At 38.0% G+C, this 24,238-nt stretch overlaps 1 protein-coding gene across 1 annotated transcript in view; it reads right to left on the bottom strand.

The window, feature by feature from the left end:
- The window catches only part of ITIH5 (inter-alpha-trypsin inhibitor heavy chain 5), a 39,673-nt gene that overhangs the window by 2,978 nt on the left and 12,457 nt on the right, over window positions 1-24,238 (bottom strand). Inside the window, exons 6-12 of the mRNA XM_053463707.1 lie at window positions 22,066-22,308; window positions 14,687-14,859; window positions 14,474-14,590; window positions 4,537-4,708; window positions 3,319-3,628; window positions 1,664-2,217; window positions 1,054-1,107 (exon numbers count right to left, since the gene is read on the bottom strand). Of these exons, the coding sequence (XP_053319682.1) occupies window positions 1,054-1,107; window positions 1,664-2,217; window positions 3,319-3,628; window positions 4,537-4,708; window positions 14,474-14,590; window positions 14,687-14,859; window positions 22,066-22,308 (1,623 nt within the window). The remainder of the gene's footprint in view (window positions 1-1,053; window positions 1,108-1,663; window positions 2,218-3,318; window positions 3,629-4,536; window positions 4,709-14,473; window positions 14,591-14,686; window positions 14,860-22,065; window positions 22,309-24,238) is intronic.

Here is a 24,238-nt window from a genome sequence, read left to right as displayed (position 1 = left end):
GTCAACTATAATTAAATATTTGTCTTTTCCTTTTTTATTTAGTTGAGGCATGCCAATGAAAAGGGCACTTGCTGAATTATCTTAAGTCTGAAGTCACCCTTTTTTGTGAACTGAGTTGTGTGAGCGTGAGGCAGTAGGGGAGCAGCTTACACAAAATGTGTGTGTACAGAAGTGAAGACAGGGCTCCGTACCGGTTTAGAGTGATGGGAGCGAAGCATAGGGAGGCGGAACTGTGTGAGCTGCTTGGATAATGGGAGCGGGAGAGAGTTCCTGAGTCATATATATATATATATATATATATATATATACAGTATCTCACAAAAGTGAGTACACCCCTCACATCTTTGTAAATATTTTATTATATCTTTTCATGTGACAACACTGAAGAAATGACACTCTGCTACAATGTAAAGTAGTGAGTGTACAGCCTGTATAACAGTGTAAATTTGCTGTCCCCTCAAAACAACTCAACACACAGCCATTAATGTCTAAATCTTGGCAAGAAAAGTGAGAACACCCCCTAAGTGGAAATGTCCAAATTGGGCCCAATTAGCCATTTCCCCTCCCCGGTGTCATGTGACTCGTTAGTGTTACAAGGTCTCAGGTGTGAATGGGGAGCAGGTGTGTTAAATTTGGTGTTATCGCTCTTACACTCTCACATACTGGTCACTGGAAGTTCATCATGGCACCTCATGGCATGTTTTTGTTTTGCACTACAGTTTTTGTGAATTAAAATGTAAGCAGCAGATAAAGACTAATTAAGTGCGTTTAGAGTGTTTAGGTAGCTTTTTCTTCCACTATGTGGAATTTCGCTCTTCCTTTTTAACAGTCAAAATGTTTCCATCAAAACAGTGGAACAAATAACTTTTCCACACATCTTGTATGTTCGTATGGCCAATATTTAAGCAAGAAAAATGTCTTTTTAGCCTCCATAGTTTCGACATCTGTGATACCTAGAACAACTGAATCAATAACAGTGGATTATGCATCATTCCTTTGGGACACTGCAGGTGTTCAGAGTTTTCCTGAATGAGTCCATGTTCATCACATTACCTGATGTTTTGGAGACAGATGTTTTTTGTTTCCCTTGGTTTTTAGGTGGGGAATCTACGTGAAACATAAGCAGATTACATTGAAGGTATTCCACTGCACATTGCGTATAAAGACAGATAAAACCTCAGCTTTGTTCAGAAAAAAACTTCCCCTTGATAACCATAATATTATAAAATTAATAACCAGTACTAACATTAAAACCAACTTGAACTTCCAAAATTAACACAAACATATTGCAGCATATTCCTAAAAGAGAAACGTAGAATTGGATAGCATATTGAAAATATTTGAACATTGACCTTGTTTTATGTCTATGATATCATATCCCATTAGTCCACCATTCTGGCACAAATTACACATAACCTTCTAGTTTGAGACTAAGACCTACTGTCCTTGCATTTTCTTTCTTAGATTATCTATATTCTTAAATATAACCCAAGATTAAAAAAACTACCAAATTCTCTTTGATAATAAGGACGCTATATATATATATATATATATATATATATATATATATATATATATATATATATATATATATATCCCACTGTTCTTCACCAATAAACTGACTGCCAATAACATATATGTATCACATTATATGTACAATTACCATCTGGAGCTTTTTTGCCTTGTAGATTCAGTAATTTCTGTCCAATCCCTTCTGTGTGAAGACTGGTTGCCTCTTCTTTTGGAAGATCTGCCTGAAATCCAGAGTCCTTCACTTCCAACAAGGTAAAGGGGGTTACAAAGTTATAATTTAATGCAAGCTTCCTGGCATTCGCCATTATTTCTTCCTTCTCCTTTCCATCATCAGTTTTGTGCCATGCTGTAAGAAGTTCCTTGAATGTCAGGTATCCCCACAATCTTTCCACATGATTTCTATATTCAGGATTTTCTGCAATGAGCTCTGATCCAGTAACTTCATTTTGTACCACGCCTTCTATGTTAATATCGTCTTCCAAGACAACATATTTATTGCTGTTGCTTGCCTTGATTTTGACATGCAAGGTGTTGGAGGAGCGATTGAGCAATTTCCCAGCTACCACAATTTCTGATCCATTAAAATAGTTGTAAAACATATTCTGTGTGACATATTCTACGCTGTCTGGTGGGTAAGTGATGCGGATATCAGATAACAGTGGGGTTCCAATCTCATCATAAAACCTGTAATTTGCAAAGTCATTTTTCAGAATTCAGACTTTTCAATAATTTTTAATCTCCTAATTTAAACGGAATAATAAATATACACATTTCACACTTTTGACCACATTTACCTTCTCTGACCTTAGAAAGTTGTGTTCTTGTGTGCACAGGAGCATTTTTACAAACTGCAGGGCCCTGGTGCAAAAATTGCCTTGGAGGACACCTGACTTCATGAAGCAACTTGTCCCACAGGACCAGTTTGCCCCTAAACAGTTTGTCACTGCCACCTTTCCCCCAAACAGTTTATGAGTGCCACCTTTCCCCCAAACAGTTTATGAGTGCCACCTTTGCCCCAAACAGCTTGTCTGTGCCATATTTGCCCTCAAACAGCTTGTTAGTACAACCAAACAGCTTGTCTATGCCATATTTGAACCCAAATAGTTTGTCAGCTCCTCCAGTTTGTTTAGATTTGGCCGTCTTATTTCTAACATATCCTGTAGTATGTCTTGATTTTGACTAACATTAAAAGTTATGTTTTAGATTTAACTTTGATCTTTTTTTTCCATTTATTATGTCTTAGTAGCAGTTGACATAGAAAATAAATTGGGTGGAAGACCCAAACACTGCTCTAGGGTAAAAAGCTTGTTAATCTGGCCTTGCTTGTTAGTTATGTGGGGACAAAGAAACACTGTACCCACACGCCATTAACCTTAAGCGTGTCCTTCCTGTCATAAGGTGTGTTTATGAGAGGGTCATAAGGTCTGGTGAAGAGTGGGACAGTGGAATGGAAATGCGGTGGGATGATGGGAGGGCCATAAGGTCCCACGCATTAGCTCTTTTTTGCAAAAAAGCTCTCGATGAGACAGACAGGGGAAACAGAAGAGCAGGTACTCACTGGATACAAATGTATCACCATCATCAATTTCATGATTGATGGTGATAAATTTGTATCTAGTGAGAACCTGCTCCTAAATTTCCCCTGTCTCTCTCATCAAGAGCTTTTTTGCATATTACTGTTGCTGCTTACAGAGTGGAGTTTACGTTATAAGGTAATCCTTTGTTACGTATTAGCTCTTTATTGGCCTCCAAAATTTCTTATGGTGGCCTTACATAAGTACATACCCTTTCAGCTGTACTGCTGCATCTTCATCTTCATGGATCCTTCTCATCATGCCACAGTTCTCCAGAGACAGCTTTTCCAGTAGATTATAATCCACATCATTGCCAATCCCAATACTAAACAAGCAGAATTTTTCCTTGATGGCACTTTTGGTGTTTCCAATAATATTTGTGGACTGAACTTCTCCAACAGTGGGCCTTCCATCAGTCAAGAAAACAATCAGGGATACACTCCTCTCATGCCAGCCATTTTGAGAAAGGTAGTTGTTAAGAAGGTTTGCACCAGTTCGGATGCCTCCATTAATATCAGTACCTGGGGAGAAAAAAATATGTGACAAATATTACCATTAGACCATTTTTTATTCCTTGCTTCAATCCTTATATTTGACAAATATTTCAACCTCTAAAATATATGGAAGCATTGTTTTCCATCAGATAATAAATCTCATGAAAAAGTGATTTAGCCAAACACATACATAATTGTCTTAACCTGACTACCATTATTCACACGTGCTTTATGAACCATGGTCAGGCTGTGGCATGCTGCCATACTCAATAGTGAAGTACATTTCTCAAAAACTCAAGTTTTAACCTTTTACATTTTTTGTTCTAAAGAAGATGTTCTTTTTTAATGGGCCACCTATGCTCATTATGACACATGCAATCTGTAAAATACTGTCACAGATCCTGGATGTTGGTATAATTTGATAGGGAATCACTGCTTATGTTATAAAAAATCTTTCTGTGATCAGCACCCCTTATGAAATGTATTGCTAAAGACAGCAGGGTATAGTCTACTGGAAACAGGATAATAAAATTGAATTTATTTATTTACAATTATTTATATATTACAATAGGGAGACTTTGTTCAACTGCCATGATATGGTGAGGTGATCAGAATATGCAATTTTGGTCTATGTCCTTTCAGTGATTTTGGTAAAGACAGAGGAAGCCAGTTGTTATCAACAGGTATTAATACACAATCACCCATCGATTTATATGTTAACATGCATTCCAGATCCCCTCTATCCATCTACATTTAGGTTCTTCCTCCACCAATCTTGATTTGAATCACATAATCCAGTTACTTATTGGACCCCTCATTTTTACACTTCTTAGACCTTATACACCCCAACAGAATTTGTAATAAGATTATCATATCACTTTATTCACTATAAGATCTAACAGCAAATTGTTTAATGAAAGTTATAGTTCTGTTACCTCCAGTTGGGGACAACCCATAAATAAATTTCTTTGCATCCCGGATATTGTTGGGGGTGACCTTCACCATTTTGTCTTGGTGCCACACTTTGATTCTAGTGGAAAAGCCAATGATATTAAAGTGGTCATCGGGCCTCAGATCTTGAAGAATTGTAAATAAGGCTTCTTTGGTCTAAAAAATGCAAATTTAATACAACATTTGGAATTATACAACATATGTTTAGGATTCATTTGAAATTAAACAGTTGTTTATTTATGACTCTTAGTTTGGATAAACATGTATTCTAAAGTTTAAAAAAAAAAAATTCCCCAATGTACGGGGTAGCATTTAAAAGCCTATCAATCTATGGGCTATAGTGTTTTATTTATTTAAAGCATACATTAATTTAAGAGTAAAGAATCTTGCTATTATTTCATATGGCAAAAACCTGGAAACTGCTCCTCTTTTGTCATTCAGTTTCAGTAACTGTGTAATCGTGTTTAACCAGCTGGTTTCACTGGTGACCTTTCTAACACAATTGTATAACTGTTGTTACAAATTAGCACTGAATTAGAATATTCCATCAGAATTACATGGACAATTGAAAACTTACAACTCGGACAATAGCCAATTGTAGAACATGCCTGACATTTTTAATGCCATATGTCATTATGCAGAAGCTTCAATTACTTCAATGCAAGAATGCTTGTTTGTGCTAAATCCAATGATGTAAGATTAAACCACTCGCATTGCATGAAAGATCCTCATATTGAAAGTAAAATAATATGTGCTCGCATTTATTGGAAAGCAAAGGCACTTTTCAGTTTATGGTTGATTTATTAAATAGTCTAGAGACATAAAAGAAACTGTGAGCTGGGTTGCCCTGTGACATAATTCTCCTTGGCACTCCATGAATATTTTCCAACGTGTGCAATATTAAACAGTCATTATAAAATATAGTTCTTCTGCCTTGCTGTTAATATAAAACACATAACCAGTGCTACAAATCTCAGTGAATGCGTAACTGGAGGTGCAACCTTCACATACACTGATCAACCATAACATTATGACCACTGACAGGTGAAGTGAATAACACTGATAATCTTGTTATCATCGCACCTGTCAGTGGGCGGGAAATATTAGGCAACCTTTCATCCTCAAAGTTGATGTGTTAAAAGCAAGAAAAATGAGTAAGGATCTTTGAAAGGTGCCTAATTGTGATGGCTAGACGACAGGATTAGAGCATCTCCAAAACTGCAGATCTTGTGGGGTGCTCCTGGTCTGCAGTGGTCACTACAAAAATGGTCCAAGGAAGGAAAAGAAGTGAACTAGCGACAGGGTCACGGAAAGCCAAGGCTCTTTTTCTTTACATTTCCTTTTGGGCTAATATGGCTTTATCCATTTTTTTCTAATCAAGTATAAACCCACTCTGATCTATCTGTGCTGGCAATGATGAGTCCTTATCCTTCCTAAGTTTAATATTATACTTTGACTTATTAATGTCATTTAGTTATTCTTCCCTTGGTAAAAATACTCAGCTCTGTAGGGTCTTTTCTATCACATCAGTTTAAGCATGCGAAAAGAACTATCCTACAGATTGTGGTATGTTGCATTGCTGATCCTGAACCCTGATAGTACAAGTTCAGGTATTTTTCACAGCAGGCAAGGTTAGTAGGACCCACATGGTTGTATGCTGTTGGTGTTTTCAAACATATCTAAATGCTAGAAAATCCCATCAATTCTGTATATGACTAAATGGTATGCTATAAATTAACCCAACATTTCGGATATGTGATCTATGGTAATATAAAACATCTGAGAATTTAAATCGGTATGTCCATACTTTAATTTATAAGGGAAGTAAATTTAACTCATGGATGTGGGTATTATGTGAAAATTTGGCTAGTCAGGCCAAATATATATCTGCTTTATGCATATTCTCTTATATTACCTGACACGTGCAATTCAGAAGACATTCTTAGACAATATATGACCAAAAGCATGTGGACACCCCTTCAGTCACATTTAACAGGTGTATAAAATCAAGCACAAATGCAGCCATCACCACAGAACAACAATTGGTAGTAGAATGGGTCATACTAAGGAGCTTAGTGACATTAAACTTGGCACTGTCATAGGATGCCACCTTTGACACAGGTCAAGTTGTGAAATTTCTACCCTGCTAGATCTGCCTCTCTTCAATGTTATTGTGGGAAACATCTATGAGTATCAACAGCTCAGCCCCAAAGTAGTAGAGCATGCACACTCCACAGTGCGTGGCTGCCAAGTTCTGAAGCACATACGAATTGCCTGTCATCTGTAGCATCACTGACTACAGAGTTCCAAACTGCTTCTGGAAGCAATAAAAGACATTGTTTGACAAGTTTGGTGTGGAGGAAGTTGATTGGCCCTGACAGAGCGCTCCCCCTTTACCCCACTGTACACTTATGGAATGAATTGGTATGGTGACTGCGAGCCAGGCCTTCTTATCCAATGTCAGTGTCTGACCTCACCAATGCTCTTTTGGCTGAATAGGCACAAAATCCCACAGACATACAAATTTTGTGGAAGCTGTAATAGCCAAAAATGTGGGGAGGGGCGACTCCATACTAATGCCCATGGTTTTGGAATAGGATGGCCAACAAGCTCATATATGTGTGATGATCAGTTGTCCACATACTTTTGGTCATATAGTGAAAGTGCCAACTGGAATCACAATTTTATCGTCAACAAAAGCTACCTTTATTTATTTATTTATTTAATCAACAAAAGCTACCTTTATTTATTTATTTATTTATTTTATCAACAAAAGCTACCTTTATTTTCAATATAAATACTAACAGATCCCGTAAGTTTATACAGACAATTACACATGTAAGAATCACATCCCTGGTAACACTTCTCTATTGTTGTATGCCTTACAAATAGTTGATATAAAAAGTTGTGACATTGTAACCTTATTCTTTTAGCTCTCTTTATGTGGCGCCAACATTCCTGCAGAGCCCACGCTCAGTTTTATGATTTTTCATTATGAACAAGTAACAAATGGTTTTGGTGTGTTTTATTTACATTAGGTATACTAATGATGTCAGATTGGCTTTAAAATTACATTGGTATTCTTCCAAAAACAAAAACCCACAATGACAACGCAGCATCCAAAGTATGTGGATATCTGTAATTATAAACATTTCCATGAATCCAATTTTCTCCTCTGATTAAATTGTTTTGAAGGAGAAAAGTGAACAGATGATATTGAAAACAAAGGCTTAGTTATATGACCGAGTTTAATATTCCATCAGTCTACCCACATGAACTTCAGCCAACTTTTGCTCTCCTTTAATAAGCAAAAGTCATTTGATTCCAATCCATCAATGAAATGCCACATCAATAATAACGGATGCTATGATAGAACATCTGTCTGCATCAATGAACTACTTCATTAAGAAGTTGGTATTTAATAATCCAATAACCATGTCACACAATTATTCAGGGCATCAGGAATATCTCTTTTTATTATCCACCGAAAAGGCACAACAACCCCAAAGCAAAAAAGTGCCTCAAAGAAGCCCTGGCCAAGGTATGGCTATTATGACCAGGTCTGCGTTCTATATTTGAAGGTGGCTACCCCCTTTGCTGATCACAAGCTATAGTAGTCCTGGTGATAATTTAAGAATATTAACCAATACACTAATTCAGTACTTGTTTTTAATGATTTGGGGACAAAATCCCCTTGTACCCCTTTTCTCCACTGAGGTCCCGCTTTCCTAGGAGCGCAGAATGTTAGGTGTGTATGAGTGAATCACAGCCTTCTATAGTCCTAAATAAGTTTTTGGGAAACAGCGTTAACCTGTAAACAAATATATGCTATATATCTTATCGTATGCTAAATTCCATTACATGAATCGCTATGAGGTGCTCCCAAATTCATATTAAAAAGTCTCAGTAAAACCCTGGCCCCAGCCACAACACCTTAAAATAAAAGTGTATGTCTTTGGCCTTTTAAAATGTTGGCAGATATGACAAGTGTTTCTGGCTTTCTGTCCCTTTTGCAGAAGTAAAGAGCCCATTTGTAGTCAAAATGCTGGTGGAGGATAGTTATCTAAGCATTCGTAGTACCCTTTAGAGTATAAAACCCACTCATCCATGATATGCAAAGTTGTAAGTTATTTTGAATTTGCATATAAGATGCACCCACCCTTCGTTTAACTAGAGGTTATGAAAAAGATTTTACATGAAAGATTTTACAGTAAGTGATAGGCTAGGCCACCCCTATCCTCGTGGACTAATATTTCAAAATAAAATCTACAAAAATAGCGTGTGCTTGTTTCTCAGTGTTTCTTAAGAACTGGAACTTAGAAGGACGTGAGGTTGCTTGGGGAGTCAGTAATGCAGAAACCGGAATTAGTGTTTACTCAGCAGCTGTCTTGGAGAATCGTTGGCAGTCTGAGCACTGTTCCCCTTGGAAAGCAGCCATTTCTAGACTTCTGCCAACTCTTCAGAACTACCGAGGCCTGCTTTCTCGGGGCAAGGCCTGTGCTTCTTATCCAGCCGGGAAGGAAATGCCGGGATCAATGTATAAGTCTTGTAACACTAAAAATAACTACATTGAGTTCAGACATAAAGCATCTTAGCATCTAGATAAGTGAGTTTAAGAAAAAAACACTCTTGGCTTCTATATCAATACTTTGTGCCCCTACTCACTACTGTATTACAAGCTTCTTATCAGATGTATTTCTGGCATGAATAACAAGAAAACTATAGTCTGGTGTAAATACGGAATAGCTGCAAAACTAACTAGGTGGGTGGTCCTAGCGGATGCCCTGACTTCTGGTATTACTGCCGTACGTGAAGTGCACACAGGGTAATAGTGAATAGTTTGGGCTGGCAGTAAAGGGTTGGGTAGGCGCATTATGGTGAGTTTATGTATCAGTCATTTTCATAAAGTTGGTAAGTGAAACGATTTCAGATTCATTAATTAAAGAATATACATTTTAAAATGTCAACAGATTCTCTATGGACACACAATTGGTATTCCATTAAAATGACTTGATTAATGTTCTAAATGACTATTGTAGCTGGAAACGTCTGATTTTTAATGGAATATCTCATCACACATAACACATCACTTCTATGAAAAGTCACCCCAAACCTTTGCACAGTAGTGTATGTAAAAAAATATTTAAGTTTTTTAAACTACTCTTTGCATATTATAATCGGTAATAAGAGCATTGTGCTAAATGAACCATTTGGACAAACTTAATTCTCAATTATTTTCCTCAAAGTTTAAGACTAATTCGTGATGCAAACTTTGAAAAGAACACTAGATGAATTGTTCGATTAGCAATCGAACAACTATGCAACTGCCTTGGATTGTAGCTTCCTTTTCTCGGGGGTCTACACAATTATTCCTCCACATTATGTTATGACCTGAAGATAACTTCAGGGCAGGATATTGATGAGATCATGATTGCTCTACCATAGGCTGATATCCAGTTTCTTTAAGGCTAAACAAAGATACTAAAAGCTGTGACTGTGGCCCCTTCAACACACTCTGCATCGTGTCACATATCAGCGAATACAAATGTGATAAAAATACACATTTAAGTTATGTTTCTATCCCAAAATGTTTTTTTTTTTTCAATTTAAACTTTAATCTGGATAGATTTTTTTTTTGCAACCTACAAGGTACAACTTTCTATGTAATTTCAATTTTACACATGAAAATTTAAAAAATCATTTTTACAATCTGGTCAGTTTAATTTACAATACATAAAAAAAAGTGTTTTTCCCCTAAATTGACCAATTTGCTTCTCTTTTTGTAATACCCTGAATTTATCCAGCACCTAATTAAACATCATGAGTATTGTCTTGGATTGATTTGAAAAGAATCTAAATATTACATGCTTCTTTTTCTCATATAATGGGTTTGTTATTTGTTAAGCTTCCTCTCCAAATACAGGACAAACAGTAACAAAACAAAAACACTTCAAAGTCATCCAATGTTTAATCAACTAATTAGAATCACTGACTCAAGAATATTGTTTCAGAGCCATCTGAGATCATATCCTATTGTCCTTTCAAAGGCACATCGTAAGTAGATACACAAGCACGCATTTGATTATACAATAGTGAGTACATGGAAACCCTTTTTTCCGCTGGGGAATCGGGCTAATTCTGGAAAACACCCCTACAAAGATTATAATACAAGGATTGTGGAAAAGGGCTGATTCAGCCACACCATTCATACTAGCGACTGATAGAAAGATTTTGCTGGCAAATCAAGAAAAGAACAACCACAGGGTATTGTCATAGGTCTACAACACACAACATAGAAGGGGTACTACAGTAACTACCCATTAACTGGAATGTAACACACATGGTCAAAAGCTGACACCCCTAAAACAAAAATAAGGATATGGCTGTACTGGTCGAGCAAAAAATAAAGCCAACTATGCCCTTCATAGAAAATGATTTAGGGTCACATAAACGTTGAGAACCTCAGAGGTCCTAAAATGTAACTCTACATCTTTTTCTATGTTGGCCCAATAAAAGTTCTCACCTCCGTCTTACATAAAAACAAACCCCAAATGGTAGTTGGTGTAAAGTGGTGACTGTATCTATTTAAATATAATTACATTTTATATTTTGAGAACTACAGTACCATTTGAAGTGCTTGGACTAAAAAACTTCCAACCACTAATACAGAAAAGGGCTGATCTTGAGAAAGAACTGTGCTTGTGTATAGGACTCATTGTTTCTGCTTGCAAAACGTATTACCATATTGGCTCGGATATAGGCCGCCCCCGTATATAGGCCGCACCCTAAAAGTTTGGTGCTTTTTTAAAGAAAAAGTTTTTTTCTTTAAAAAAGCACCAAAAAAACATGCTGCCACCTCTGCCCCCCCCCGAGATATGCTGCCACTGCCCTCCCTCCCCGAGATATGCTGCCACTGTCCTCCCTCCCCGAGATATGCTACCACTGCCCTCCCTCCCCGAGATACACTACCACTGCCCTCCCTCCCCGAGATACGCTACCACTGCCCTCCCTCCCCGAGATATGCTACCACTGTCCTCCTCTGCCCCCCCCTCCCCGGACTTACCGGAGCAGACTCCCGGGTGTCTTGCGGGGCCGGCGGGGGACATCTACGCAATACAACTTCCGGTATTGCGTAGATGTCCCCCGCCGGTCCCGCAAGACACCCGGGAGTCTGCTCCGGTAAGTCCGGGGGGGGGGGGCAGAGGTAAAACGCATCGTGCGGAGGTCCGCACGATGCGCTTAGACAACCTCCCGTGCCGGCACCCCCCCCGTGGGAAGTGCTTGCAGGGGAGGCTGTCTGAGCGTATCGGGGAGTAGGATGCAGGTCCCCTGCACCGCTGCGGGGGATCTGTATCCTAACCCCGCTGCCTGCCCGGCGCCCGGGACTGCATGCCCTGGGCGTCGGGCGCTAGACCCCGAATATAGGCCGCACCCACTGTTCCCTCTAAGGTGTGCGCTTGTGCGCGCGCACATAAGTTTTGATGAGAGCGCACACGAAGAAAAATTGTGCGCACAACGGCTTTTACCAAGAAAAAAAAATGAAAAAATAAATCCTTTACCGTGATTCGGCAGGCAGGCAGTCATCCATCCATCCATCCAACCGCAATCAGTGAGACAGACACGCGACGTCGCGACGTCGTGACGTCGCACGTCACGCGTCTGTCTTTTTAAAAGCTCGGGGGCAGTCCGTTGCAGAGGCAGAGGTGTGGAGAGAGCTGAAGGACGCCGACCGCTTTCTGCACGAGCCTGGTGAATTTCTGTTTTGCGGTGAGTATTCTCTCTCTATTGTGCTCCTCTGGTCTTTTATTTATTGTTCATTATATTATTTCTTGAAAAAAAAAATCCTACCTTTCCTCACTATGTTGAGCAAATACCCATATATGTTCTGGTGCAAATTGTGCTTTCTTTATTATTATTTAATTATTATTATTTACCTCCGATTTCCCGTTTTTTTTTTCTTGTGTGTTTTTTTTTTTTTTTTTTTTTTTTTACTTTTTAATTTGTGTATCACATTAGGACAATATTTCACAAAACCAAAGATTGTCTCCTGTTATTTTTGCCTGTAGAATCTATGTAAAAATCAGCAGAAATTTAGTTTTGTATTTTTTTATTTTTTTTTTACTTGCTGACTGCCTCCCCCAAGTGCGTATGCTGACTGCCCCCCCAAGTGCGTATGCTGACTGCCCCCCCCCAAGTGCGTATGCTGACCGTTTGGCGGGAATTCAGGGCGTTCTAGCTCATGCCTCATTTATTAACACCTAGCAGGTTTTGGCGTCTTAATGATTATTTTTATAGGCAAATGGACGCCTATAAAAATAATCATTAAGACGCCACAATTGTCATTATGTTTGTAGCCACTGTTCCAGACTTCCAGCCACAGAACAGAAGCCCTAGCCAGCCGGTGCCACCAGCATCGAAAGGAAATGTGTTTTCATGGGTGAGTCTAGTACTACTATTGGATAATTATATTTGTCTGCAGTGCTGAATCTTACTGTTTGTGCCTCCTGTGTAAAATAAATAAATAAAAATAAAAAATATAAATCCCATTAGTAAGCTTTATTTTTAATGTTTGGAAACACTGCTTATTTATATATCACATTATTGGGTAAATCATTTGCTTTTGCCTCCATTGTATAGTTTGCAGATTTTCCATCATAATTTTTTTAATGTTTAAGAAACATTAATATATAAAAAATACTGTCCTGCAGATTGCCGTTTGATGTTAGATGAAATAGCCCTCAATTGCCTGACCAAGAGACCAACCTAAATATTCAAGCCACCCTGTCCAATGCTTCATTTGGCTGTCTGCCTGATCTACTGCAACTCTGAACGGTAAGTAGTAAAGTCACCCAAGACCCTGTACACTGTTTCCCCTCCTATTTTTCTTTATTTTCCTCCTACAGAAATCATTGTTTTCTTATTTAATATATAAAAATACTGTCCTGCAGATTCCTGCAGACTGCCGTGTGATGGGAAATGAAATAGCCCTCAATTGCCTGACCAAGAGACCAACCTGAATATTCAGCAACACTGTCCAACGCTTCATTTGGCTGTCTGCCTGATCTACTGCAACTCTGCACGGTAAGTAGTAAAGTCACCCAAACCCTGTACACTGTTTTCCCCCTTTTTTTCTTTTGCATAGTTGGTGTATTTACTTATCAATGATACTTTGGCCATAATGATGGCAATTGAACAATTTGACATGACGTACAGTGAGAATTTCACCTTTAAAATAGACCATGGAAGTGGAGTCAAAAGGGGTGGAAATATATTGCTCCATCCCCTTGCAATGTGAATTTTTTCAGCTCCACCAACTTAGCTTTATATGGACTGTGACATTAGGAGAGAGGCTTGTCTGTCAGACAGGAGGACATTACACTAAGTAATACTGTTGTGTAGCTTATACTATATTATCACACTATAATGTAGTGTTATTAACCATGAGCGAGCTGTACCAAAAATATAGAATAACAATTTAAATTTAACATTTGCAGAAGCATATTGTGCGCACAAAATTTTGGCTCCGGGAAAATTTTTGCACAAGAGAAATTTTGTGCGCACACCACCTAAGAAAAATTAGAGGGAACATAGGCCGCACCCCCACTTTAAAGACTTAAAGGGATCTCTAAAAAAACTTCACAGCTTTGTTAATTAATATGCTAAACCTAAGCACAACTGATTAGGGCACACTCGTATGTAACGGGAACTATAGTGTAATAGCAATACATCTACACCTGGAAATGAACAATAAAATACAGTGTTAAATACAATGAAAGATCAACATATCTACACATACATTTATGGGGAACAAAACTATTGTTGATGTCTAAGACTGGGTGCTGCGAAGAATGTAGCTTTTAATGCTCACTATAAAATGTTTAATAAAAAGGTTAAAGAAGCAGACACAAGTGATATCTATACCTGCTTAATTTTGGTCCCCACCATAGATGCGCTGGTATCAATTACAAACACTATATTTTTGGGCAGAGGAGGCAGATCTGTTGGTGCAAAATAGTGCACAAAGTATCCATTTAATACCTGCAACAGAACAAATACAGTTTTACATTAAAACACATTATTCCCATCGCACCTACTAGATAATGCATACCTAGTTGTTGTTTTGTATGATTTTACCTGGAGGTCTCCCACACTGAGTTCTCTTTTTACATCATATCGCACTACAAAATCCCCAAAGGTGCCTTTCTGAGCAATCTTTGCTTGTAAGATCACATTAGGGTTGAATGTTATTCTTGCAAAGTTTTCCGTTTGGTTGATAACTGTTGAAGGAGGAGGAGATGGGATCGTGTCTGTCGGAGAAATAAAGAATATGTTAGATGTTAATGATTGATTCTGGTGAGATACTCAAAGTGCTAGTAATTTCAGTGCAGTAATCATTTTCACATTTAAGTCATTTGTTCATCTAATTTCTGACAGTGAAATGAGTGAACCACATGGGAGTTTTAATATTTAACTCTGGCAGATGGCATCCATACAGTAAATGAATGACACAACTTAGTTGATTGAGATGATACAACTTTTTGAAGGTGCCCATATTTCTAGAACATCATTTGCTATTTTTTCATGCAGTGTTAAACTATTAGTGTTTTCAAGCTGTTCTCCTGGTGTATTCAGAATCCAAGTTCCCATAATTACATCTGTAGAATGAATGTTACATACAAACTGTCCATTTTTAACTAAGTGCACTAACTTATTTTTGTACACATTTATTATCATCAGGGGTGTCCAGACAGGTCTTCCAGTGCCCCAAACAGCAGGTTTTCATTATGATATTTAATAGTGTTGATTGATGCACAGTGTTAATTACAGTATGTCTATAGGACAATTTGTAAAACAGAGGTGACATCACACCCTTAAAGTAGGCAATTTTAGCCATTCAGCTGTTGGGCATTTGCTCAATAGCATACAAGGGGAATCCATACAGTAAGATAGACTGCAAATAAAAATGTGTGGCACGTACTCATCATGAACACAGATGATCATTATTATTATTATACCCTATGCCCGCTATTTGGCACATCTTAAATAGTGAACTTAATCCATGTCGCACGCCCTTAAAACACAGGGTGCTCAGCATAGGGGACGGTGGCTGCAGAGGTTAAGTGGTGGGGTGGCTGGTGCACTGCCCCGGGTCAGGCCTAGGGAACCACTCATTCAAGATATATTATGGTCAAATCTATATTCATCTACAACATTATCCAAAACTCCTAATACAACAGGATGAAGTTAATTAGAAAAGTGTACACGTGTTCTATTTTACATCAAGTTTTCCATAATTAAAACACCATCTTGTCCCAGGCAACTGAATTTCAAATCTTCAGATCATATGTTTTTCCGTGTCCGATATGATTCACTTTAGTAACAATTGCCATTTAACATGCCTTTCTGGGGAGCAGCTTGTTAATCTCCTCTCGTAAGGCTCTGTATTTCATTATAAAAGATGCAAAATGGACAGCGTCTAAATTGTGAGGTTTTTCATTCATGAGTCACGCCTGCCCTTGTAAATTATGCTGAATTTTATTTATGGAAATCTAAATACATTTTAGGTTAATGTACAATTTTACCCTCTCTTTCCAACAGGTAAATGGCCATTTAATTTCTTATGATGTTCTTGAAACAAAAAAGTCATTAACATCAAAGGGTCCCTTGGTTCATCCAGTAGCATTGGGGCAGCCCTCAAACCTGGGGCTGCAGGGGAATTGCATTACCTATTTTATTCCCACTACTCTCTTGGGCCATCTTTATATTTAATAGGGCCTTGGGACAAAAGTCTCCCCAGGGGCCGTCTGTACCTCAATGCAAGGCACCGGCCTCTCTACAAACTCTTCCTCCTATGTGGTCTGCATGTCGTCAGGTACCAGAGTATAAGATCACATCCTAACACTCCACACCAGCAGGTGATGCAGCCAAGAGGGAGAACAGGTTTGCCGTTATCCACCTCTAGGCTACAATGGGTGTTATAAAAGCCAGGTGCCTAGGGAAACTGCATCGTATGCCCTGCATAAAGACAACCCTCATTCTTTCATGATTTAAACCCTTTTCTTTTCCGTTTCTAGTGTGCTGCTTTAACAGAACAGTAGACCTTTATGGGGCAATTTAAATTAAGTTTCCAATTATGTGTTTATTTGAGAAAATTAATAAAAATAAAATTAGCTTCAAAATACTAAACAATGATTTTAGAGGCATCTCAAGAGTTTTGCAACTTTCTATCTAGGTAAATGTTACATAAAGACCAAAAAACATGATTTATTGCATATTGTGCAATTGGTTCTCACTCATCTGAAACGGATCTAACACAAAGTTAATTTACAGTCATCAACAGGTTGTAGCCACCAAGCTTCCTTGCTAAAACTCTAAATAAGCAAATTATCCACCCAAAGATTGCTTTCATTGAAAATGTAGAGTCAAAACTCCAAGTAACAATGACCTCTACAAATTCCAGTGTAAAGATTAAGGTAAGTAATGAAGCTGAGATGTGATAGAAGTGCTGTGTTCCACATTAACCAGCTGGCTCATATTAGCAGGACGTTTCACACTGAAGAGAAAAACAATTAAAAAAAACCCCTGAAACTCTTAAAAGTACCAATAACTGCATAGCTCTTCACAAATTCCATGTTGTTATTCTCGGTGGAACCAAATACAGGTACCCTGAAAAAGCTGGCCCTTTAGGACATACTCAAGACACATTGAAACAGGGACTTTATGCTTTTCCTTCTAGCTAGGAAATTGCCAAAATAAAAAACCTGTATAATTAAATCAATGCAGAAAATGAAGGGATCATTTCCCAGGTGTGATGGTAAGGCTCTACCCTTTTACTACAGGTAGCAACGTGTAGCTTTTACACTTATGCCAAAATGTTAATTCACCAACAGTGAACAAAAATTCATTTTAACCTTTTAAGTTTAGAACTTTTTCAGAGACACCTTCTAATCAAATCCCTTGATACCCCTAAAAGTACATTTCCCGTCTCCAGTTTCTTTCCGTTGTTCATACAGATAAAACAGTGAAACAACAACCCATTGTAGTGACTAGAACGTCTCAAGTAGTGTATCTTTTAAGGTGAAGTTTTACTTCCCCCTGATAAGGACACACAGATAACAAACATATTTCTTCATTAAAAAAAAAGAAGAAAGAAGGATCTGTCATAGCGTATTTCCTAGAGCAACTGATACCTGACTGGACCAACATGAAAGCTTTTTAAATAGTTATTTATGAACTTTGGGAACATTACAATTGGGTTATTGTTGTTGGTAAATTCATTTGACAATAGTTTACAAAATATACTTTATTCATTACCAGAGGTGACAACGTAGGAAAGAAAAAAAAAACTGACAGCTTTAATAAAAATAATAAGATGCTACAGAAGTTAGTTTTTTTTTATTTTATCCAGCATTAACCCCTTTCATGCATTTATTAAAACCACTCCCCATTCTCATATGCTTTCTTTAGCACCCATGCTTCTCTGACAGGGTCGCTGCTGATGGCATGACTGAGGACAGCTTGCCAGGGATCCATACCAATGGTCCCATGGTGTACCCCTGGGTTTAATCCTCAAAGCACCCCCAACAAGAAATGCAAAGACCCAACACAACTCACTGACAAACTCTCGGAAACAAGGGACAAAATCACCTCCATGACCAAAACTAGGCAAGTAACTGTCTACCTTAGTTACCAAAAGAGTAGAAGATGAAGGATACTAAAATTCATAAGCCTTTGGGGATACAAAAAATAGAAATCACAGTTTTTTTAATTGTTCATTTACAGTGCAGACAAGACAGGGCAGTAAGACAGTAACTGTGTCTTTAAATTGAGATGTATACATAGTAATGACTGCATGCTTCCATTTCCGTAATTTATGTTAGATACATAGTAAACATTCTATGTAGATTCATTATAGCTTTCTAAAAAGTAGATTTTGATATGTGAACCGAAAAAAGGCTTTTCCACTGTGACTGCACATGACTTCTCTCGCTATTCTGTGGTTGCATAAAATACAATAATAATAAAAATAACAATAATACCCAAGTGATCATTCTATTTGCTTAAGTTTGGAAAACTAGTCAAACCATACCATACACGGTTCCCAATGTGTTTTGTTACGGTGCAAACATAATACCATCGCCGATCAACTTACAGGTGTTACCTGGAAAATGATCCTGTCTGTGGAAATCAGGATGTCCTGTAGAACCTGTCAGATGTGGATGTAGGAAATGACACATGCAACATAAACAATGCGTTAACTGGTTCACACATACTCGATGAGTGTGCGTGCCATGGGTCGTGGGTTGATGTGATTGCGGATATAGAGATTATTTTTTGGCCCGGATACAAGTTGACCGATGCATGTTTTTTTAATCATATTAACCAGGCAAATAAGAAAAAACAGCTCTGTAGTGAGGTACAAATCTTTAGACCTTGTTGGAGAATTATAGCTCTGCAGTCACTGGGGTTATGTACAGAAGGTAATTCTGGAATGGAATGCTAATTGGACCATTCCTCTGGGTGTATGGTGATAAGACCACTTTTCAAACATAATGCTCACAGTATCTATATCCCTTATATTTTCAAGTCATGCCTATGGAATGGAAATATAAATGGAATACATTTTAAATTAACGTTCCCTGGGGTTTACAACCCTTGATTACTTTTTCTATGATAACATGTCACTTACAGTAACCATCTTCCCCAAGTAATAATACATAAATCTACATCAGAGGCATCATGGGAAGACTTGAAATTAAGGTATTATGTTTTGTAATATTTAGATTGTTCAACAAATGAAGACGCTTTAATAACAAATGAATACTTACGCTACCTAAGCAATGATCACAGTGAGGGTTATGTGTATGTGTATGAGGGTTTCTCAAGTATGAGATAAGCGCAATACGTATAATCTAGTTGGTCGAGAACTATATGTATAAACATAATTTGAATATTATTTGTGCCACTTCAGATGTGCTGGTCAATTTGGTCTGTTTTTGGTACAAATCCCCGAAAATACAGTATATTTATAAATGAACTATGCCTCTTTTTATACCATGATCACATGCTCTTTTCTTAGTAAATCTACTTTTTGGCATTTTTTAACCTTTGAAACGTTGCTGCACATACCATGTGGAGGATTAGATGTATCCCCTAAATGCCCATAACTAAAAGAGAGGACAATTAATTCTCTGGAAAGTGGGTTAAAACATATTACTGGAAATTAGACTTGTTAATTCAGATTCATACATACTTTAATGAAAATTTGCCAATTGTGTCAATTTGTACGAACGTCCATAAATAAGGAGGGACCCCAACGAAACAAACGCAAATTAAGCATTTTGTTGCTTTTGTTGTTCTCTCACTCTCTTACATACACTCTCCTACACTTTCTCAATGTCGCCATACCTTCTCCGCCAACCGTTTCCAACTCCCTGTGTCCCCTTGGAGTTCTTCTGCAAAAGGGTGGAGCCTCTAATTGAAGGAGAGGGTTACGCGGAGGGTCCACCCATTTGCAGAAGAACCTGGATAACAGAAATGATACCAGGGAGAAGTGGACGAAGACAGAAGAACTAGAGAAGATGCAGAGATGCGGAAAAGAAGACAGATCACCACTCATGGACAGATGTTTCGTCCTTCATGGGACTCATCAGCATGAGGTTGTGATACTGGCTTAATACTTGATCAGCGCACACCCAGTAAATACTATTTAAATGTACCTATATGAAGCATAAATATTAGGGATTCCGAAACACTATATGGCCACATATTGCTAAGCCCTTTACTGCATCAAAGTACCCCAAGTCAGGAGCTGATTTTTTTTTTGCAGGTTGTCACCTGTTAGGGTTAAGCAGCCCGCCTTCCACACAGGTGTTGGGGTACTTTGACGTAGTGGGGGTCGAAGCATATATGGCCATATAGTGTGACGGAATCTCCTATATTCACCTTAGGTTCTTTTAAATAGTATTTGCTAGGTATGCGTTGATCTCATGCTTTGTTGTGTGTATTTGTAGAATGATAAGCCATATTCACTTGCTTGATACCTCAATAAAATCAAAATAAAAGTGTTGATTTTAGTTGAAAATGAGGCAGCACCTTTAAAACCGTATCTTTTAATCTGTAAACAAAATACAAAGTTAACAAGGGGACATCCTCTACGGCTGGAGGAAAGAAGGTTTCTACACCAGCACAGACGGGGGTTCTTTACAGTAAGAGCGGTGAGACTATGGAACTCTCTGCCAGAGGAAGTGGTAATGGTAAACTCAATAAAAGAGTTTAAAAGGAGCCTGGACGTGTTTCTTGAAAGCAATAATATTACAAGTTATGGATATTAGATTAATAGGGACAGAACGTTGATCCAGGGATTTATTCTGATTGCCATATTTGGAGTCGGGAAGGAATTTTCCCCCTGGTATGGGGCAATTGGCATCTGCTTCATAAGGGTTTTTTGCCTTCCTCTGGATCAACACAGTAGGGACACAATATGTATATAGGTTGAACTTGATGGACTTTGGTCTTTTTTCAACCTTATGAACTATGTTACTATGTTTCTATGTAATATATAACCACCCTTTGATTAATTAAAAGGTTGCTGCTATTACAGTAACAATTTGGGAAGAATGGAATAATACATATTAAGTAAAGATGTTGTGTAATCAGAGTTGTAAAATGCATTCTTGGGAGCTCTTATAGTGTAAATATTGTGCAAATGTCAAATTGCAATATTACATTTTAGAAATTATAAAATGTGATTTACAGAATTTAGTGCGTGTGTATCCCAAACACGAACTAGAACACCTGCTCTGTAACAAAACATATTTTCATGCAGAGCCTTACATTAGAAATACAATATTAATAATTCAGTGATGCTATGTGACAAGCACAGAATTTAATTAACTTATTACAATTCAAATGTTGTTTAAGCAATCGTTATAGGTAAAGTGGCAGGTTATAGCCTCATATTATCTACATTCCGGGGTAGTTTAATTGCCACTTATAGCAGCCATTCATGTATTATAAACTCACCCAGATAGACATTCCATTGAGGAATACCATTTGCCTGGGCTTTCAGCACTATTCCATAAGCAATGCTCAATTAACCCACACTACTTATTAACCCCTTCATCATATCGGGAGGAAGAAATACAATTATCCTCCAAAAAATAGATGTTTCCAAGATGATAACATTTCATCCATCAAAATTCATACAGGACCTGTCTTCAGGGGAAAGAAAATGATATAGACAATGTTTTCACATGAGATATGTACATATTTATTTACTTTCACACTGAAACCCTTATTTGGCTTAAAATGCTTTTTCTGTTGACCTAATGGATTTAAATTGAGTTAGATCATGGGGGTTATCTCAAAGGTAGACCCTCTTTGTTTATGCTCTCATAATTCTTGGTACACAGTAACACGTATTGTAAGGAAGGCAAAGAGAGAAAGAGATCAATGCCTTATAATGATTATCATTGTCATGTGACATGCTAATAAAAAAGATGCAAACTTACCAGTGGTTTTGGCTTTCTGTTTGGTGTTTTGGAAAGGAGGCACCTCCAGGGAGGTAATGCCTGAGTTCTCAACTATGTTCACCTCTACCATAAGACGACCCACTAATTGCTGCGGGCGGACACTGATAGCATGCTCGTACATCCCAAGGCGTCTTTGGAGGAGTTCTTCATACATTAAGAGAAAAACTGCTTTGTTCCGTCCTGGGATAACTGCTGATGCCTTAAATGTTTCCATTTCATGCTCTCTGCATACAAAAATAGAATGGTCCAATTATTTTTACCAGTTCATTTAGGATATAATTGTATGCCAAATACCAACCACTTGATTTTTTTGTAGATAAGTGACAGGCTAAAACCAACAACTCATTAATTAAACATTCCAAGGCATATATGTTCTATTGGATTATTAATATTATCTTTAAAAATGCTACACAAATTGTTACTATGCCAGTTTAGAACTTAACCCTGTAGAAACATTTACATATTCTGAGACTTTTTTTTGTCTCATTCAACATTATGGAACAAAATTGATCAAAATAAAGAAATTTTCTGAGAAAATCAGGTTATGTTACGGTTTCTTCACACACAAACCCGATCAATATTCCAGAAGGAATTGAAGTGTATCTAATAATACATAAAAATATTTAAATGAATTGCAAAAGCAAAAAATCAAGTAGTTTGTGCATGTTTTAGGAGTGGGAAATGTATGAGCCATAAGAAGGACTCAACATGGAAAACACATGGTTTTAGAATAACTGAAACTCTTTTTAATTTATTTTAATTTAAAAATGGTTAAGTTCATAAAAGCAATTTTTGTATTTAGGAACAAACGAGTAATCATAGTAGACAATAGTCTGCCTTTACCATTTCTTACTATATTATGGTAAACATTTCTGTAACTTTGTACATTAACTTGAATATGCTTTGTCATAAATTATATTAACAATGGTTTGAAAACAGGCCGAGGCATTAAAAATATAATATAAAATGGGCTCTTCAGATTAAAAGTACAATATAGCAATAAAAATATATAAAAATAACACTTTGCCTTTAAAAATACATCAACCATTTCCTCACTTTGCAGTAAGAAAAACAAAAAGAACCCCCCTGGGTTAATAAGGAGATCCCAGATTGACCATCCATAATGCACAGAAGAGGGCTAGCACCTTCTTGGCCAATAAGCAAGTAAAACAAAGTGCGCCACAAAACTAACACACACACTCAAGCACTCACTTTATATGTAATCGGGCTCTGCATGAGTGTGCACCATGAATGCGTGGTCACATAATATTACGTTACGTGATCACACTGCACTCCTGCCACTGGGCCAGCCTGCGCCTGACACTACATCACTTCTGAATACATGAACATCGTCACAGTGAGTTTCTCATTATCAACTGTATACTTTTCAGTTTTTTTCTTTAACTTTCACTGAATCTTTGTGAGGTCTTTTTATATTGCTATGTTAGAGTTTGCTTTGATATGTATTTGTATCAATGGTTTTATCATACATTATATTACCGTATTTGCTCGATTATAAGAGGAGGTATAATCAGGGTCGTCTTATAATCAGACTTCAAATAGGTCTGACTATGAGAATAAGATCCAGATCCCCTGCAATGCTGCAGGGGACCTGGATCCTCCTGTGTTATGCCCCCCCCTCCAGCTCACCGGTGCTTCTGAGTCCCCGGTGTGTAGCCGGGGCAGCGTGTAGACGTTTACGCGATTCGCGTAGACAACTTCTGCTGCAGCCGGAGGGAGATGCGGTTAGCAGCGGGGGTTGTCTGCGTCCATCACGCAGACCTTCCCCGGCTGTCAGAGATCAGAGTTCCCCTCACCGTTGAATTCTCTCTGACAGCCGGGGAAGGTCTGCGCGATGGACACAGACAACCCCCGCTGCTAACCGCACCTCCTTCCGGCTGCAGCGCTGCCCGGACAACACAGTAAGGCATTTCTGTAGAGTGCTCTATGATATGCCTTTTAACCCCCTTAATGCCATTCTGCCTCCTGAAATGCCTTATATCTCCCCAATATGCCCAATAATATGCCTTTTAACCCCCTAAATGCCAGAGTGGCATCTAGGGGTATAAGGCATTTCTGGAGGCAGAGTGGCACATAGGGGTCAAAAGGCATATCATGGGGCACAGTGGCATATAGAGGGTTAAAAGGTATA

The sequence above is a fragment of the Spea bombifrons genome, chromosome 4 (genome assembly GCF_027358695.1).
Source record: "Spea bombifrons isolate aSpeBom1 chromosome 4, aSpeBom1.2.pri, whole genome shotgun sequence".
In the NCBI taxonomy this organism is placed as follows: Eukaryota; Metazoa; Chordata; class Amphibia; order Anura; family Pelobatidae; genus Spea; species Spea bombifrons.
Note: the sequence above shows the minus strand (reverse complement) of the source record. Positions and strands in the feature narration are given on the sequence as shown.